At 42.6% G+C, this 19,084-nt stretch overlaps 1 protein-coding gene across 1 annotated transcript; it reads right to left on the reverse strand.

The window, feature by feature from the left end:
• Positions 1-860: 860 nt before the first annotated feature.
• LOC124010145 (C-C chemokine receptor type 9-like) lies at positions 861-3,963 on the reverse strand. The gene is made up of 3 exons (XM_046322522.1): positions 3,838-3,963; positions 3,222-3,266; positions 861-2,956 (listed from the first exon to the last, which is right to left on the reverse strand). The coding sequence occupies exons 2-3, from the start codon at positions 3,264-3,266 to the stop codon at positions 1,895-1,897; spliced, it is 1,107 nt and encodes a 368-aa protein (XP_046178478.1). The 5' UTR covers positions 3,838-3,963; the 3' UTR covers positions 861-1,894.
• Positions 3,964-19,084: the final 15,121 nt, after the last annotated feature.

Genomic DNA, 19,084 nt, shown 5'->3' on the forward strand with positions numbered 1-19,084 from the left:
ACACTCCGTTCTATAACACTGATGTCTTTTCTGCAGTGATAAAGAACCGCATAATGTTTTCCTTCCAAATTCCTTAGTCAATGAGCTTGTTGGTTTCCATTGTGATTGGCGCAAGGTTTCCCACTCCACAAAAATGACCATGTTACCCTTCCATTCCCATTTGTCCTTTAAGTATAGTGTATTTTTAGATTTAGACTTTAAGAAGCCATTGTATAGTCTGGATAATTGTTCTGCATGTTTCTGACATACAGATATTAATATTGTACTATAGTCTCAGAATCATCCTCCTTTATGACTTCATTAAAGGGGTGACATATTTGGAGATACTGTATCTATGGAAGTCTTGACCTTCTAATCTTTGTCTGTCTTAGTACTTGGAAGCTTTGGAGTGCCCCCCTTGTGTACAAAAGTACAGCAGGCTGAGAGAATGGGAGTGATTCTTGATAGGTCACTCCTTTAGATGGAAAACCAAGCACAGATTTGGGTATGAAATCATTTTGATAATTTGATCAATTATCCAAAAGACATTTGGCTCAATCAAGCTATGACTTATTGACTCATTTTGAGCAACATTGTGTTTTTCTTAATCTCATAGGAAATAAATCCTGGGGAGGGAAAAGTTTGCGCATACATGTATTAGACAAGTCTGTTGGGGACCCAGGCTGCTGCTTCCCTATTTGGCCACTAGATGGAGCCAATGAGCTACCACATGAGTATGTCTCCAGCACCAGCCCCTTCTGCTATGTAACCCTGTATGGGCCGTTAAGCAAACAGATAAGAGTTGTGTAATACTTTTTGACAGCAACAGAACAATCTGTTGGTGAGAACTGTGTCTGTGCATGACTCCATGTATTTGTGCATTTGTGAGGGACTGTAGATGTTTATTTCTTAATGCACATTTGAGACACAATAACAGTGACCTAAATTGTTTTGAAGACATGGGTATATTTACAATGATTATGTTGAGAATTGTCATTGTGAACATCATAGGCATTTTATACAACTTTTTGTTTATGACAATTTCACTCTCACTGTGAATGCTAAACATACTCATCACAAATATGATATTTCCTACTTAGGAAGTATTTCAAAGAATATATAAGTTTATTGATATGCTCCTGACAAAGAAATTGATACAAATAATATCCATAACATAGAGATGGATAGAGGGTACACTTGCCAAAAAAGCGGCAGAGCTTTACACGTTTTCAGACTATACACAATCCAGCACAGTATGGACCTTTTCTGTTTGTTTACAAACGGCTAATAAACTTTAAAATGGAGATAGTCCACAATGGCACTGCCCATGCTGTCACAAAATCCATCATTGCAAAGAAAAGAGGTGTCTTCTCTTTCCCATCTCTCTGCTTTCTAAACTAATGCAAAAAGAAAACACACAAAAACAACATGGCTGAATTGGCAGAACATTATAGACCACTGCAAATGCATTAGACCAGTACAGGACCAATGTTGTCATGGTTAGCTCTTTCCAATCCCTGGCATCGTGAAACACAAACCCCCAACCAGACTGTGAATGTCCATCCAGCAAAATTGAGAAGTCACTAGGAAAAATGAGAAGGTCTTTGGACCAGCCAAAGAAGAGTCTCATCATAACCAACGCTTCTAGCAATGTACCCAAGAGGTCTTTGTCGACATTCCCCCAGCTCTCAGAAAGGGACCTCTTCCTTCCCCATGTCACTGCCTCAGCCTCAGCAATGGTCGGATAATCAAAGAAGATAAAAGTCTAATGCAAGAGTGGGCAACCGGGAGGGAAAAAATATTACAACCTCTGCATCATGGAACAGAGAGCATGTATGCAAACAAGTTTGTACAGACCTCAATTATTATGAGGGACTTCTGGTCGCAAGTGAAAGGTTGTACTATGACCGTGCCTTCAAAGCGAGAGTGCTTGTGTGGTGTCCGTGTCGGACATAACTGAGGAGCGCCCGGGGCCTCCCTGGATCTTGCGGAGTTTCCCCTTGGCCGGCCAGCAGTGGTAGATGCGGAGAAGCTTGAGGATGTCTCTGCGGAAGCGTACGCCCACAAACACATACAGGAAGGGATTGAGGCAGGCGTGCGTGTAGGCCAGGCTCTTCAACACTTGGCCGACCACATTGAACCGCTTTGCCGCACTGCAGTCTGTCTCAGTGCTGTTGGCCGCCTGGGTGGCTTCCATCACCAGCACGCTGTTGTACGGCAACTGGGAGAGGACAAACACAGCCACCACCACCAGGATCACACGCAACGCCTTGTGTTTCTGGAAGCTGCGGGTTTTAAGCAGGGTGCGGATGATGCCGGAGTAGCAGAACACCATCACCAGGAGGGGCAGGCAGAAGCCCATGCAGATCTGAAGCCCCAGGACCAGGATCTTGGTGCGGTTGTCCTGGTTACTCCAGTAGACCATGGTGCAGTAGCCCCGGCCCTCCAGCTTCTTGACGTTGGCGAACATGAACTCGGGCAGGGCCAACAACACGGCCAGTAGCCAGACGCAGGCGCACACCAACTTGCTGCAGGTCAGGCGCTGTCTCTTTGAGTTCTGGGCCATGGTGGTCTGGACGATGACCACGTAGCGATCAACGCTGATGCAGGTGAGCAGCAGCATGCTGCTGAAGAAGTTGATCTTGTAGAGGGCCGAGGTGACCTTGCAGAGACCCGAGCTGAAGTTCCATCCCTGGGTGGCCTCCACGGCCCAGAGGGGCAGAGTGCCCAGGAAGAAGAGGTCGGCCACAGCTAGGTTCAACAGGTAGACATCGGTCATGGTCTTGAGACGCTGGCGGAAGTGCAGGTAGATCCACACCACGGTCAGGTTGCCCAGGCCGCCCAGGATGATGATGGTCCAGTAGAGAGGCGGTTCGTACAGGCCTCGGAACGCCCTGACGGGAGATTTGTCGCACATAAAGTCTTCCAGATCGTCCTCACCAGCCGTGGGGGTGACGCTGGAGTCATAGTCATACTCCTGTGAATGAGACAGGAAAACTGTAGCTTGTTGGACATGTGGACCAATTGTGCAAGTAAATGATACGAGCTGAAAACACAGTATAGACCAGGGGTCTCCAATATTTTATTTCATAAGAGCGACAAAATAAAATGTATGTAATTGATCACTTGAAACAGTTGTGAATTTAAATAATACACATTTGATGTAAAAAAAGAAGCTTTTTCATACAAATATAACACACACAATCTTTTACATAGTAGTAACAAATATATAAGTTGTTTACCTCTGAAGCCATTGGTGAAGTCACCAAGTCACCTATAATTGGCATCTGAAAAGAGAAGGAAGAGCAAAACAACGTAGTCAGGAAAATAATGCACAGCTATTCAACATGTGTCATTGTGTAATATTGGCAGGCCTATATAGTAATGTTATAGTATATAACAATATATATAGTAATGTTATATATAGTAATGCTCCATTTCTCACAGTCTCCTGCTTGTCAATAGGCAATGCTTCACAAATTCTAGATTTTCTCTAGACTTGCATATCATTGCACATTGTTAGGCAAGAACACATCCTCCTTGTTTTATCTTATCACTTTGCAGTCAATCTGACGGAAATATCACAAGACAATGTGTCATGACATTTAGAAATGTCCTCGCTTAGCGTTTTGATCATTTTGATTGCACATCATTTAGAAATAAGTGAAGGACGGTGAAGTATCTAAATATCAAACCTTTCTGTGGCTAATCTGTTTCTGAGCATGATGTAAAGAAACAAAGTCAGACAGAAATACTACAACACCATAAAGTGCTTACTTACTTTATAGTAATACATGGCGTTATAGTAATATTGATAGAACACTACATGAGACCAGCTTTTCAGACAATTTGACTTACTGTCGTTCTCTGCTATTGTGAGTGAGATGTCAATCAGGCGCTCCAATTCAAAATGCTTGTTGGTCGCTTCCTTATCGCTAAGTTGCTTTAGGGAACTGTCTGGTAACAGTCTGTTGTTCTGCAGAGGCTTTTGAAGAATTTAGTTGAACCACAAGTGACGTGCGTGAAATCAGTATGCAAAACAGAGTGATATTCTATAGTATTAATTTGGGTGTTTTGCCCCTCTTGCCAGTGCAAACCTGCAGCATGCATAAATACTTTTTTAACTTCTCAGGGATATTAGTCATTTATGAAATTGTGAATGTACCTGTCCTGTATACAATGGATGAGTCATAGGAAATTACTTTTTCTATTCTCAGCAGAATTGTCTTCTGCCCTATGAACGCTTTCAAGACACGTTTGTTCACATACCGGTTTACAGTAAATTGTTCCGTACTTATATTTCGATTTTGGTGCAGAGATTTCGCTTTGAAATCTCCAATGTGTTTTAGACTTCTTGACTGTAGATTAAGCATATGCATTATGCATTATGATTTTTGCTGAGGGCACCCACACATATACACACACACACACACTCACCACACACATAATTATCCTTCTTCCCTCCTCTTAGGAGTGAAGGCCTATACTGCACACATTGACTTAGGTTGTTACTTCAGGCACCATGGCGTAATTTTCTAATATTACTGTAATTGATTGAGGAGATGGTCCACTCACCTTGGCTAGCGAGTCCACTAACCTGGTGTCGCGGGGGCTGAATCGGTCCCTGATTAGAGGGAAGGATGAAAACCAACACTGTAACATAAGGCTGCAACATGGGTGGGGGTAGACACCTATTGTTCTATTGCTTAAATCCTAATTATATACAGTATGTTATTATATATTATATTCATGTAGACTTTAGTCTGTCTCTACTTGTCAAACGTCGGCTTGGTAAGTAGAGGCGCCGGGTTGACACTGGAGCAGATAAGTAAGGTGATACACTCAAAACAAATGAAGTTAAAAACAGCTCAAAGTGTTATTGTACCTCTGCATTACACCCACTGTTCAAGAGTGACACAGTGTCATATGAAGATTGAGTCGTAAGCAATCAGATGAATTGAAGACAACGTAACATTTGCATTGTATGCATGGTCCAAAACCGTTATGACATGTGTTGGCATTAAGTTTTGAAAACGTTTCAAATATTGTAATGTAGATCGATACATAGAAAAAAGGGTTCCACAGAACTATTTTTGGTTCCATGTAGAACCCTCTGTGGAAAGGATTCTAAATCAAATATGTCACTTTTTTATTTTATTTGATTTGATTTATTTACCTATATTTAACTAGGCAAGTCAGTTAAGAACAAATTCTTATTTTCAATGACAGCCTAGGAACAGTGGGTTAACTGCCTGTTCAGGGGCAGAACGACAGATTTGTACCTTGTCAGCTCGGGGGTTTGAACTTGCAACCTTCCGGTTACTAGTCCAACGCCCTAACCACTAGGCTACCCTGTGCCAAATACAACCTTACTGTGAAATGCTGAATACAACGGGTGTAAACCTTACCATGAAAAGCTTACTTACAAGCCCTTAACCAACAGTGAATATTTTAGAAAATAGAGTTAAGAACATTTATACAATTTTTACTAAATTATCTAAAGTTTAAAAAAAGAAAAGAGGTAATATACAGGGAGGATCGCTACCGAGTCAATGTGCGGCAGGGGTACAGATTAGTCGAGGTCATTTGTAAATGACTATGCATAGATACAGTGCCTTGCGAAAGTATGGAATGGTTCAAAAATAAACATATCCAGGTGTTAGAATGGCCAAGTCAAAGTCCAGACCTGAATCCAATCGAGAATCTGTGGAATGAACTGAAAACTGCTGTTCACAAATGCTCTCCATCCAACCTCACTTTTGCAAGGAGGAATGGGAAAAAATGTCAGTCTCTCGATGTGCAAAACAGCTGTAATCGCAGCAAAAGGTGGCGCTACAAAGTATTACCTTAAGGGGAGGAATGGGAAAAAATGTCAGTCTCTCGATGTGCAAAACTGAAAGACATATACCCCAAGCGACTTACAGCTGTAATCGCAGCAAAAGGTGGCGCTACAAAGTATTGCTACAAAGTAATTTTGCACGCCCAATTTTTCAGTTTTTGATTTGTTAAAAAAGTTTGAAATATCCAATAAATGTCGTTCCACTTCATGATTGTGTCCCACTTGTTGTTGATTCTTCACAAAAAAATACAGTTTTATATCTTTATGTTTGAAGCCTGAAATGTGGCAAAAGGTCGCAAAGTTCAAGGGGGCCGAATACTTTCGCAAGGCACTGTAATAACAGTGAGTAACAGCAGTTTTTTTAAAGGGCGGGGGGACAATGCAAATAGTCCGGTGGCCATTTGATTAATTGTACAGCGGTATTATGGCTTGGGGGTATAAGTTGTTAAGGTGCTCTGGTAGCGCTTGCCTTGCGGTAGCAGAGAAAACAGCCTATGACTTGGGTGACGAGTCTTTGACCATTTTTTGGGCCTTCCTCTGACACCGCCGAATATATAGGTCCTGGATGGCAAAACGCTTGGCACCAGTGTTGTACTGGGCTGTACGCACCCTACCCTCTGTAGTGCCTTACAGTCAGATGCCAAGCAGTTGCCATACCAGGTGGTGATGCAACCGGTCAGGATGCTCTCGATGGTGCAGCTGTAGAAACTTTGAGGATCTGGGGACTCCTATGGGGGAAAAGGTGTTGTCTTGCCATCTTCACAACTTCCTTTGTGTGTTTGGACCATGATAGTTTGTTGGTGATATGGACACCAAGGAACTTGAAACTCTCAAACTGCTTTACTACAGCCCTATCGATTTGAATGGGGGCATGTTCTGACCTCCTTTTCCTGTCGTCCACGATCATCTCCTTTGTCTTGCTCACGCTGAGGTTAGAGGTTGTTGTCCTGGCTCCACACTGTCAGTTCACTGACCTCCACCCTATAGGCTGTCTCATCATTGTCGGTGATCAAGCCTACCACTATTGTGTTGTCAGCAAACTTAATGAGGGTGTTGGAGTCGTGCTTGTCCACACAGTCGTGGGTGAACAAGGAGTACAGGAGAGGACTAAGCATGCACCCCTGAGGGGCCCCCTTATTGAGGATCAGCGATGTGTTATTGCCTACCCTTACCACCTGGGGGGCTGCCCGTCGGGAAGTCCAGGATCCAGTTGCACAGGGAGGTGTACAGCTGGTACTCTCATGCATGCTTCAGTGTTGCTTGCCTCGAAGCGAGCATAAAAGGAATTTAGCTTGTCTGGTAGCTCACATCACATCGCTCACATCACATCGCTCATGGCTGGGTTTCCCTTTGTAGTCCATATAGTTTATAAACCACATCCGACGAGCATCAGAGCCGGTGACTGAGGTGGTACACTCCTCAATGCCATTGGATGAATCCCGGAACATATTCCAGTTTGTGCTAGCAAAACAGTCCTGTAGTGTAGCATCATCTGATGCGGACACCAGTGAGAGAGTCACTGGTACTTCCTGCTGTAGTTGTAGCTTATAAGCAGGATTCAGGAGGATAGAATTATGGTCAGATTTGCCAAATGGAGGGCGAGGAAGAGCTTGGTATGCATCTCTGTGTGGAGTAAAGGTGGTCTAGAGTTGTTTCACCCTCTGGTTGTACATGTGACATAAATCCTATGACATGATGGTAGAAATGAGATCAAAAGGATTTCAGTTTGCCTGCATTAAAGTCCCAGGCCACTAGGAGCGCTGCTTCTGGATGAGCATTTTCTTGTTTGCTTATGACCTTATACAGCTTGAGTGCAGTCTTAGTGTCAGCATCAGTTTGTGGTGGTAAATAGATGGCTACGAAAAATATAGATAAACTCTCTTGGTAGATAGTGTGGTCTACATCTTATCATGAGGTACTCAGGCAAGCAATACCTCAAACCTACCTTAATATTAGATATTGAGCACCAGCTATTATTGACAAATAGACACACCCCCACCCCTCGTCTTACCAGACGTAGCTGTTCCTTCCTGCGATGCACGGAAAACCCAGCCAACTGTATATTATCCATGTTGTCATTCAGCCACGACTCGGTGAAGCATGAGATATTACAGTTTTAATGTCCCGTTGGTAGGATAGTCTCGAACGGAGCTCATCCAGTTTATTCTCCAGCGATTGCGCGTTGGCCAGTAGAACGGATGGTAGAGGCGGGTTACCCACTCGCCAACTAATTCCCACAAGGCAACTTGATCTGCGCCTTCTGTATCTCCTTCTTTTCTTCAAGCAAATGATGGGGATTTGGGCCTTGTCCGGGAGCAACATTATATCCTTTGCGTCAGACTCATTAAAGAAAAAATCTTCCCTTTCAGTTCGGGGTGAGTAATCGCTGTTCTGATATCCAGAAATAATTTTTGGTCATAGACATTAGCATCAACATTATGTACAAAATACGTTACAAACCATGCGGGGAAAAAACACACAAAATAGCACAATTAGTTAGGAGCCAGTAAAACAACAGCCATCCCCTCCAGAGCCATTCTACACGGAACCCAAAATGGTTCTTCAAAGGGTTCTCCTATGGGGACAGCCGAATAACCCATTTAGGTTGTAGATAGGAGGTTCTAAGAGTTCAGGTTATTTTAGGTTCTAAAAGTGTATGAACAGTAATTTCAAAATGTATGGTCTAGTAATAACACCCCATCCCTGGATGCCCCTGGCAGAATATGGAAAGTCGACACTTTCATGCTTGCCTTGACTCGACTTTTAGGCCGCTGTACTGTGTTAATTAACAACTAGTGATATTTCACCTGTCATATCAAGTGCATGTGCACATCATTTGAGAGAAGACATATTGAGAAACACAAACGTGGTCGGGAAAAGCAGTATAACTGAATGGAAATTAGACAGAAGTGTGTGTGTGTCACTGTAATAAGATACATTTTAAAACTTTGCTTGAACTCTTCATCATAAGGGACTGCTTATAATGATAATAAAGCCTATAACCACTGTAATGACACAAATCAGTGTTTACACCAGCAAACTGACGAGGCATATTGCTAACCGATAGCTTAGTTAGACAACACCGACACTAAAGCCAGATGCCATAAGCTGACACAAACATGACTGTTTAAAACATCTGGCATGCTATTTTCTAGTGTTATGTAGAACTTATGGCGAAGGGTGAAGATAAAGTGAATAAGACTGTGTGTGTGTGTGGGGGGGGGGGGGGGGGTGAAGCCAGACTGAGGCAGACTGTGTCTTACTCTCTGTCCTCTCTGGAGGGGTTAGTGTGTGAGGGTTCTAACCTGCTCCCTTTTTAGGAAGAATGTCCTGGAAACCTTCTAGATCCTTTGACCAGGACACACACATCTCAACCTCCACAAATGTGAGTGTGTCTGTGTGTGGTTGCATGTGTATGTCAGTTGTTTAAGTCTATGCTGTGTGGTTTATGTGCAGTCTATCTGTAGTCAGGAGGAGCTGGGGTGCAGACAGCAGACGGTGGGAGTGGAGGTGTTTAGGGTGAAGAGGACGGCGTACTCAATGGAGGACACCCCAGCCACGGCGACTTCCTACCTGACGGTTAAGAGGACATCACTTCTACTTATACAATCAATCAAATTAATAAGGCCTCTTTTACACCAGCAGTAGTCACAACGTGCTTTTACAGTAACCAGAGAAACCAGGGACATACAGGGCACCACTACTCCTGCCATCTCTTTCTCCCTGTGTGATGTCATATCCTGTTCCTGTTTAGGCACCTTGCCAGCCGAGTGCAGGTGGGCTCCCCCATCAACATGAGGCTCTTGCTGCTCCGGCCCCAAACAAACACAGATACACACACACACTTTTAGGATTGTTCCCCTATTTACATGTTTGTGTGGGATGATCTGTCAGTGTTTGAGAAGAAGTGTCTGATGTGGGAGGAGAACATGCGGATGTACTAGTTCCTGGACAGAAAGGTGACATATTAGTCTTTCCCTACAGTCTACCCATTACCACCTACTCTCACACTAGCCCCTTACTCTTAAACCAATAACCCCCAAGTTTCCAACATGACCTGACAGGAGGAGTTGAAGGTGGAGCAGGCCTCATACCTGCGGCAGCCCCCGGAGCCCCACGCCATGATGGCTGACATTTTGCAGTTCCTGTTACTACGAAAACCGAGCAACATGTTCATGTTCACCTGTCACGACTTCTGCCGAAGTCGTTGCCTCTCCTTGTTCGGGCGGTGCTCGGCGTTCGACGTCACCGGTCTTCTAGCCATCATTGATCCTTTTTGCATTTTCAATTGATTTTGTCTTGTCTTCCCACACACCTGTTTTCTATCCCATTCATTACCTGTTGTGTATTTAACCCTCTGTTTCCCCTCATGTCTTTGTCAGAGATTGTTTTATTGTCAGTGTAGTGTGATTGTTGTATAGGTGCGCGTTGGGTCCTCGTACCCCTGTTTGTTTGTTTATGTACATTTAGTGTTATGGAGCATACTCCGTGGACTTTATTAAAAGACTCTATTTAACACTCCATTTGACTCTCCTACGCCTGACTTCCCTGCCACCTAATTACACCTATGCATGACATCACCCGAGAGTACTTCCCCTTCGCCTCCCCTTGACCCCCAGGGGACACCTTCAACTAGTATGTACCTTATGTATGTACCTTATCAAATATGAATGTTTTTATGTATGTATGTTTTGTATTTTATTTTGTGATACAAACAAAAACAGTAGACGGTAAAAACAGTATGAGCTACACTAACAAATCCCAGTCAACTCTGTTGATATGGCAATCACAAGAGTTACAGTTAAAGTCGGAAGTTTTTACATACACCTTAGACAACTACATTTAAACTCAGGTTTTCACAATTCCTGACATTTAATCCAAGTAAGGTTAGTTAGGATCACCACTTTATTTTAAAACCTCTCTGGGATAGGTGGGATGCAAGCGTCCCACCTGACCAATAGCCAGGGAAAATGCAGAGCGCCAAATTCAAATAAAATACTATAAAAATGTCATTAAATCACACACGTAAGATGCCAAATTAAAGCTACACCCGTGACTCCAGCCAACATGTCAGATTTCAAAAAGTTTTTTTGGCGAAAGCATAAAATGCTATTATCTGATGATAGCACCCCAGTAAACAAAGAGAGAAGCATATTTCAACCCTGCAGGCGCTACACAAAACACAGAAATAATAATATAATTCACCCCTTATCTTTGACTAGCTTCTTCTGTTGGCACTCCAATATGTCCCATAAACATCACAAATGGTCCTTTTGTTCAATTAATTCCGTCAAAGTCACTACAAAATATTTTAAACGTTGCCTGTAAACTTTGCCAAAACATTTCAAACTACTTTTGTAATACAACTTTAGGTATTTTTAAACATTAATAATTGATCAAATTGAAGACGGGATCTGATTATCCTGTTTTCAATATAAAAGGAAAACAAACTGATGCAACTTTTCTGGTCTTGCGCCTCTCTCAAACAGTCCACTTCAAGTGACTCTCATTCAAGATATCCGTACTTCTTCATTACACAAAGGAAAAACCTCAACCATTTTCTAAAGACTGGTGACATTCAGTGGAAGCGGTAGAAACTGCAAACAAGTCCCAATGAAATCTCATTGAAAAGACAGACACCTCAAAAACAAATATCTGAATGGTTTGTCCTCTGTGTTTTGCCTGCTACATAAGTTCTGTTATACTAACAGACATAATTCAAACAGTTTTAGATACTTCAGAGTGTTTCCTATCCAAATATAATAATAATATGCATATCTTATATTCTTGGCATGAGTAGCAGGCAGTTGAATTTGGGCACGCTATTTATCCAAAAGTGAAAATGCTGCGCCCTATCCCGAAGAAGTTTTAAGAATGTGAAATGTCAGAATAATAGTTGAGAGAATGTATTATTTCTTTCAGCTTTTATTTCTTTCATCACATTCCCAGTGGGTCAGAAGTTTACAGACATTAGTATTTGGTAGCATTGCCTTTAAATTGTTTAACATCAAAACGTTTCGGGTAGCCTTCCACAATCTTCCCACAATACGTTGGATGAATTTTGGCCCATTCCTCCTGAAAGAGCTGGTGTAACTGAGTCAGGTTTGTAGGCCTCCTTGCTCGCGCATGTTTTTTCAGTTCTGCCCACAAGTTTTCTATAGGATTGAGGTCAAGGCTTTGTTATGGCCACTCCAATACTTTGACTTTCTTGTCATTAAGCCATTTTGCCACAACTAAGGAAGTATGCTTGGGGTCGTTGTCCATTTGGAAGACCCATTTGCGACCAAGCTTTAAGTTTAAGTTGTCTTGAGATGTTATCTCAATATATCCACATAAATTTTCGTCCTCATGATGCCATCTATTTTGTGAAGTGCACCAGTCCCTCCTGCAGCAAAGCATCCCCCAACATGATGCTGCCACCCCCGTGCTTCACGGTTGGGATGGTGTTCTTTGGCTTGCAAGCCTCCCCCTTTTTCCTCCAAACATAACGATGGTCATTATGGCCAAACAGTTATATTTTTGTTTCACCAGAACATAGGACATTTCTCCAAGAAGTACCACCTTTGTCCCCCTTTGCAGTTGCAAACCGTAGTCTGGCTTTTTTATGGTGGTTTTGGAGCAGTGGCTTCTTCCTTGCTGAGTGGCCTTTCAGGCTATGTTGATATAGGACTCGTTTTACTGTGGATATAGATACTTTTGTACCTGTTTCCTCCAGCATCTTCACAAGGGCCTTTGCTGTTGGTCTGTTGGTCTGTCTCTAGGAGACAGAACGCGTCTCCTTCCTGAGCGGTATGACGGCTGCGTGGTCCCATGATGTTAATACTTGCGTCCTATTGTTTATACAGATGAACGTGGTACTTTCAGAAAATGCTCCCAAGGATGAACCAGACTTGTGGAGGTCTACAATTATTTTTCTGTTTTTTTTTTCTGATTTATTTTGTTTTTCCCATGATGTTAAGCAAAGAGGCACTGAGATTGAAGGTAGGCCTTGAAATACATCCACAGGAACACTTCCAATTGACTCAATAGCCTATCAGAAGCTTCTAGAGCCATGACATCATTTTCTGGAATTTTCCAAGCCTTTTAAAGGCACAGTCAACTTAGTGTATGTTAACTTCTGGCCCACTGTAATTGTGATAAGTTAAATAATCTGTCTGTAAACAATTGTTGGAAAAATGACTTGTGTCCTGCACAAAGTAGATGTCCTAACCGACTTGCCAAAACTATAGTTTGTTAATAATACAAATTTGTGGAGTGGTTGAAAAACGACTTTCAATGACTTCAACCTAAGTACAGTGCCTTGCGAAAGTATTCGGCCCCCTTGAACTTTGCGACCTTTTGCCACATTTCAGGCTTCAAACATAAAGATATAAAACTGTATTTTTTTGTGAAGAATCAACAACAAGTGGGACACAATCATGAAGTGGAACGACATTTATTGGATATTTCAAACTTTTTTAACAAATCAAAAACTGAAAAATTGGGGTATGTCTCTATCAGTTTTGCACATCGAGAGACTGAATTTTTTCCCCATTCCTCCTTGCAAAACAGCTCGAGCTCAGTGAGGTTGGATGGAGAACATTTGTGACTACAAGGTGTCGAAAGCATTCCACAGGGATGCTGGCCCATGTTGACATGTGACTAACGGGAATTGAATAATGTGTCCCTGAACAAAAGGGGGGGGGGGTCAAAAAGTAACAGTCAATGCAGCTGGTGGCCCCACCAGATAATAAGTACTGCAGTGCATCTCCTCCTCATGGACTGCACCAGATTTGCCAGTTCTTGCTGTGAGATGTTACCCCACTCTTCCACCAAGGCACCTGCTAGTTCCCGTACATTTCTGGGGAGGAAATGGCCCTAGCCCTCACCCTCCGATACAACAGGTCCCAGACGTGCTCAATGGGATTGAGATCCGGGCTCTTCGCTGGCCATGGCAGAACACTGACATCCCTGTCTTGCAGGAAATCACACACAGAACTAGCAGTATGGCTGGTTGCATTGTCATGCTTGAGGGTCATGTCAAGATTTTTGTATATTTTTATTTCACCTTTATTTAACCAGGTAGGCTAGTTGAGAACAAGTACTCATTTACAATTGCGACCTGGCCAAGATAAAGCATAGCAGTGTGAACAGACAACACAGAGTTACACATGGAGTAAACAATTAACAAGTCAATAACACAGTAGGAAAAAAAAGAAAAAAGGGGGTCTATATACAATGTGTGCAAAAGGCATGAGGAGGTAGGCAAATAATTAAAATTTTGCAGATTAACACTGGAGTGATAAATTATCAGATGGTCATGTACAGGTAGAGATACTGGTGTGCAAAAGAGCAGAAAAGTAAATAAATATAAACAGTATGGGGATGAGGTAGGTAAATTGAGCCTGCAGGAAGGGTACCACATGAGGGATGAAGATGTCTTCCCTGTAACGCACAGCGTTGAGATTGCCTGCAATGACAACAAGCTCAGTCCGATGATGCTGTGACACACCACCCCAGACCATGACGGACCCTCCACCTCCAAATCAATCCCGCTCCAGACCATGACGGACCCTCCTCCTCCAAATCAATCCCGCCCCAGACCATGACAGACCCTCCTCCTCGGTGTAACACTCATTCCTTCGACGATCAACGCGAATCAGACCATCACCCCTGGCGAGACAAAACTGAGACTCATCAGTGAAGAGCACTTTTTGCCAGTTCTGGCTGGTCCAGCAACAGTGGGTTTGTGCCCATAGGCGACGTTGTTGCCAGTGATGTCTGGTGAGGACCCACCTTACAACAGGCCTACAAGCCCTCAGTCCAGCCTCTCTCAGCCTATTGCGGACAGTCTGAGCACTGATGAAAGGATTGTGCGTTCCTGGTGTAACTCAGGCAAATGTTGTACCTGTCCCGTAGGTGATGTTCAAATGTACCGATCCTGTGCAGGTGTTGTTACACGTGGTCTGGCTCTACGAGGACAATCAGCTGTCCGTCCTGTCTCCCTGTAGCACTGCCTTAGGCGTCTCACAGTACAGACATTGCAATTTATTGCCCTGGCCACATCTGCAGTCCTCATGCCTCCTTGCAGCATGCCTAAGGCACGTTCACTCAGATGAGCGGGGACCCTGGGCATCTTTCTTTGTGTTTTTCAGAGTCAGTAGAAAGGCCTCTTTAGTGTCCTACATTTTCGTAACTGTGACCTTAATTCCCTACCTTCTGTAAGCTGTTAGTGTCTTAACGACCGTTCCACAGGTGCATGTTCATTAATTATTTATGGTTCATTGATCAAGCATGGGAAGCATGACCGTCATCTTGAACTTCTTCCATTTTCTAATAATTGCGCCAACAGTTGTTGCCTTCTCACCAAGCTGCTTGCCTATTGTTCTGTAGCCCTTCCCAGCCTTGTGCAGGTCGACAATTTTATCCCTGATGTCCTTACACAGGTCCCTGGTCTTGGCCATTGTGGAGAGGTTGGAGTCTGTTTGATTGAGTGTGTGGACAGGTGTCTTTTATACAGGTAACGAGGTCAAACAGGTGCAGTTAATACAGGTAATGTGTGGAGAACAGGAGTGCTTCTTAAAGAAAAACTAACAGGTCTGTGAGAGCCGGAATTCTTACTGGTTGGTAGGTGATCAAATACTTATATCAGGAAATAAAATGCAAATTATTTACTTAAAAATCATAGTGTGATTTTCTGGAATTTTGTTTTAGATTCTGTCTCTCACAGTTGAAGTGTACCTATGATAAAACATTACAGACCTCTACATGCTTTGTAAGTAGGAAAACCTGCAAAAATTGGCAGTGTATCAAATACTTGTTCTCCCCACTGTATCTTCTGTGTATTGAGGGACGTGGAAGGGTGAAAAAGCAGCTAACAATGCACTTAGCTTTTCTGATTTTCAAATACAACTTTAATAATGAAGGTTTTGGGAAACCGGGCCCTGTGGTGCTGAGAGAACACCCCTTTTTAAAGAGTGCAGCACAACTGTTAGACACAGCAGTTAGCAATCAACTCAATTAGGACCAATTCCATTTCAAACATGAAACCCATTCTAATTCTTACACAAACTCCACAGCAGCCTTTTCCACACTGCTACACATGCAGCAAAACAGACATCTATTTCTGGCAAGTACTAAGATTGTAAACCCCACACAGATTGTAATTCATAAAGTTTGAATTAACAGAAACAAATATATACATTTTCAATCTGTTTAATTTGTACAAACTCTACTGGTGCTGCCATTGGTGCTCCCACTGTAGTTTTTTAAAACCCACCACTCTTACACGCCATTGCGTTAAAATCGGGTTATTCCATTAAAATTTTTAATTAAAATTAAAATTCACCTTATTGAACTTTAACCTCAATCATAGACAACATTTTGGAACATAAATAGACAGACGTCTGTGTGGTATGAGAATTGCAGATTGTGTGACGCACGATGGTAGTGTGGGTTACTACTTCCCTATTTTTGTGTCTAAGGCCTGACCGCATGGAGATATCATTTTACAATAATATTGTCAATAATCTAAGAGTATAGCTTACAAATGTGTACCATGATCCGTAAACTAAACACAACGAACCACACACAAAACACCTCGACTTGTATTTGTAAAACATTTTCATAAATCCAACATTTATAAATATGGATAAAGATAAAGAGTAAATGATCTCTCGTTTTCAAACAAACATCACAATGTGTAGATAAAAACAAAAGCACTTAAACATCTTTCCAAAGCTATAAATAAAAGCATTGCGATGTGTTGGTCACCAATCATTTCAACACAACACTTTCGCATTAGAACCAGTCAAATCTGCATTTGCAAGTCAAATGATGTCTGTGGATTAGTTTTAATTTGTTAACAAAACTAATAATTCCACATGCAATGGGCTTCTCTCAGTTGGCTATCTCCATAGAGCTCACCAGAAATTAGTTACCTCTAGTTCATTCAGCAATTTCTATGGGTGAAATGAGTGGGGAAAGAATGGGGTTTTAGGATAAACGCCAAAAATAAGGTCAGAGGTTAACACAGGCTTGGGAGATATTATTAAAACAATTCTACGCGATAATATCAGTCAGTTGAACTTTTGATAATTAAGCTTTTATGTGCTTGTTTTGATTACAGAAATGCTTCAAAATTCACAAAAAGTGACGTTAGCTGATGGAGATATTTCATAGATCAAAATGTATAAGATCTCATAACCAAATAAAATGAAAATTTATTTTTCAAATACACATGGTTTGCAGATATTAATGAGAGTGTAGCAAAATGCCTGTGCTTCTAGTTCTGACAGTGCAGTAATATCTAACAAGTAATCGAACAATTCCCCAACAGCTACCTATAATACAAACAAATCTAAATGGGTGAATGAGAATATGTACATGGAAGTATATGGATGAACGGTGGCCGAGCGGCATAGGCAAGGTGCAGTAGATGGTATAAAATACAGTATACACATGTGATATGAGTAATGTAAGATATGTAAACATTATTAAAGTGTGCATTATTTAGAGTGCATTGTATGAAGTGACTAGTGATCAATTTATTAAAGTGGCCAGTGATTGGGTCTCAATGTATGCAGCAGCCTCTCTGAGTTAGTGTTTGCTGTTTAGCAGTCTGACTGCCTTGAGATCAAAAACCAAGCCATGAGGTCGAAGGAATTGTCCGTAGAGCTCCGAGACATGATTGTGTTGAGGCACAGACTGAAGCCACTCTTCAGTAAAATACACGATAGCTCGCTTGGAGTTTGCCAAAAGGCACGTAGAGATTCTCTGGTCTCTGGTCTGATGAAACCAAAATGTATATATTTGACCTGAATCAAATGTATTTATAAAGCCCATCGTACATCAGCTGATGTCAAAGTGCTGTACAGAAACCCAGCCTAAAACCCCAAACAGCAAGCAATGCAGGTGTAGAAGCACGGTGGCTAGGAAAAACTCCCTAGAAAGGCCAAAACCTAGGAAGAAACCTAGAGAGAAACCAGGCTATGAGGGGTGGCCAGTCCTCTTCTGGCTGTGCCGGGTAGAGATTATAACAGAACATGGCCAAGATGTTCAAATGTTCATAGATGACCAGCAAGGGTTAAATAATAATAATCACAGTGGTTGTCGAGGGTGCAACAGGTAAATGTCAGTTGGCTTTTCATAGCCGATCATTCAGAGTCTCTCTACCGCTCCTGCTGTCTCTAGAGAGTTGAAAACAGCAGGTCTGGGACAGGTCAGAGTTCCATAGCCGCAGGTAGAACAGTTGAAACTGGAGCCAGGTGGACTGGGGACAGCAAGGAGTCATCAGGCCAGGTAGTCCTAAGTCATGGTCCTAGGGCTCAGGTCTGGTGACTACGAGGTCAGTGAAGAGCAGCAGGCAATTGCAGCAGAATGGCAAGCGTCACCTCTGGTGGAAACCTGGCACCATCCCTACGCTGAAGCATGGTGGTGGCAGCATCACATCTGGTGGAAACCTGGCACCATCCCTACGCTGAAGCATGGTGGTGTTAGCATCACGTCTGGTGGAAACCTGGCACCATCCCTACGCTGAAGCATGGTGGTGGCAGCATCACGTCTGGTGGAAACCTGGCACCATCCCTACGGTGAAGCATGGTGGTGGCAGCATCATGCTGTGGGGATGTTTTTCAGAGGCAGGGACTGGGAGACTAGTCAGGATCGAAGCAAAGCTGAATGGAGCAAAGTACAGAGATCCTTGATTGAAACCTGCTCCAGAGCGCTCAGGACCTCAGACTGGGGCAAAGGTTCACCTTCCAACAGGACAACGACCATAAGCACACAGCCAAGGCAACGCAGAATTGGCTTTGGGACAAGTCTCTGAATGTCCTTGAGTGGCCCAGCCAGAGCTGAACTTGAACTCAATCTAACATCTCTGGAGAGACCTGAAAATAGCTGTGCAGCAACCCTCCCCATCCAACCTGACAAGCTTGAGAGGATCTGCAGAGAGGAATGGGTGAAACTCCCCAAATACAGGTGTGCCAAGCCTGTAGCGTCATACCCAAGAAGACTTGAGGCTGTAATCACTGCCAAAGGTGCTTCAAAGTACTGAGTAAAAGGGTCTGAATACTTATGTAAATGTATTATTTCCGTTTTTTATGTTTAATACATTTGCAAACATTTCTAAAAACCTGTTTTCACTTTTTCATAATGGGGTATTGTGTGTAGATTGACGAGGAAATGTTTTTATTTAATCCATCTTCGAATAAGGCTGTAACCTAACAAAATGTTTTGCTTCCTGAATGCACAGCAAAAGTATTGGGATAGTGAATTTGTTTGTTGTTG

Source organism: Oncorhynchus gorbuscha, linkage group LG22 (assembly GCF_021184085.1).
Source record: "Oncorhynchus gorbuscha isolate QuinsamMale2020 ecotype Even-year linkage group LG22, OgorEven_v1.0, whole genome shotgun sequence".
Classification (NCBI taxonomy): domain Eukaryota; kingdom Metazoa; phylum Chordata; class Actinopteri; order Salmoniformes; family Salmonidae; genus Oncorhynchus; species Oncorhynchus gorbuscha.

Coding starts and splice junctions, on each gene's coding strand:
- LOC124010145 (XM_046322522.1), bottom strand. CDS start 3,266: ATGCCAATTATAGGTGACTTGGTGACTTCACCAATGGCTTCAGAG. Junction 2,957..3,221: donor CTTCACCAATGGCTTCAGAG/GTAAACAACTTA, acceptor TCTCATTCACAG/GAGTATGACTATGACTCCAG.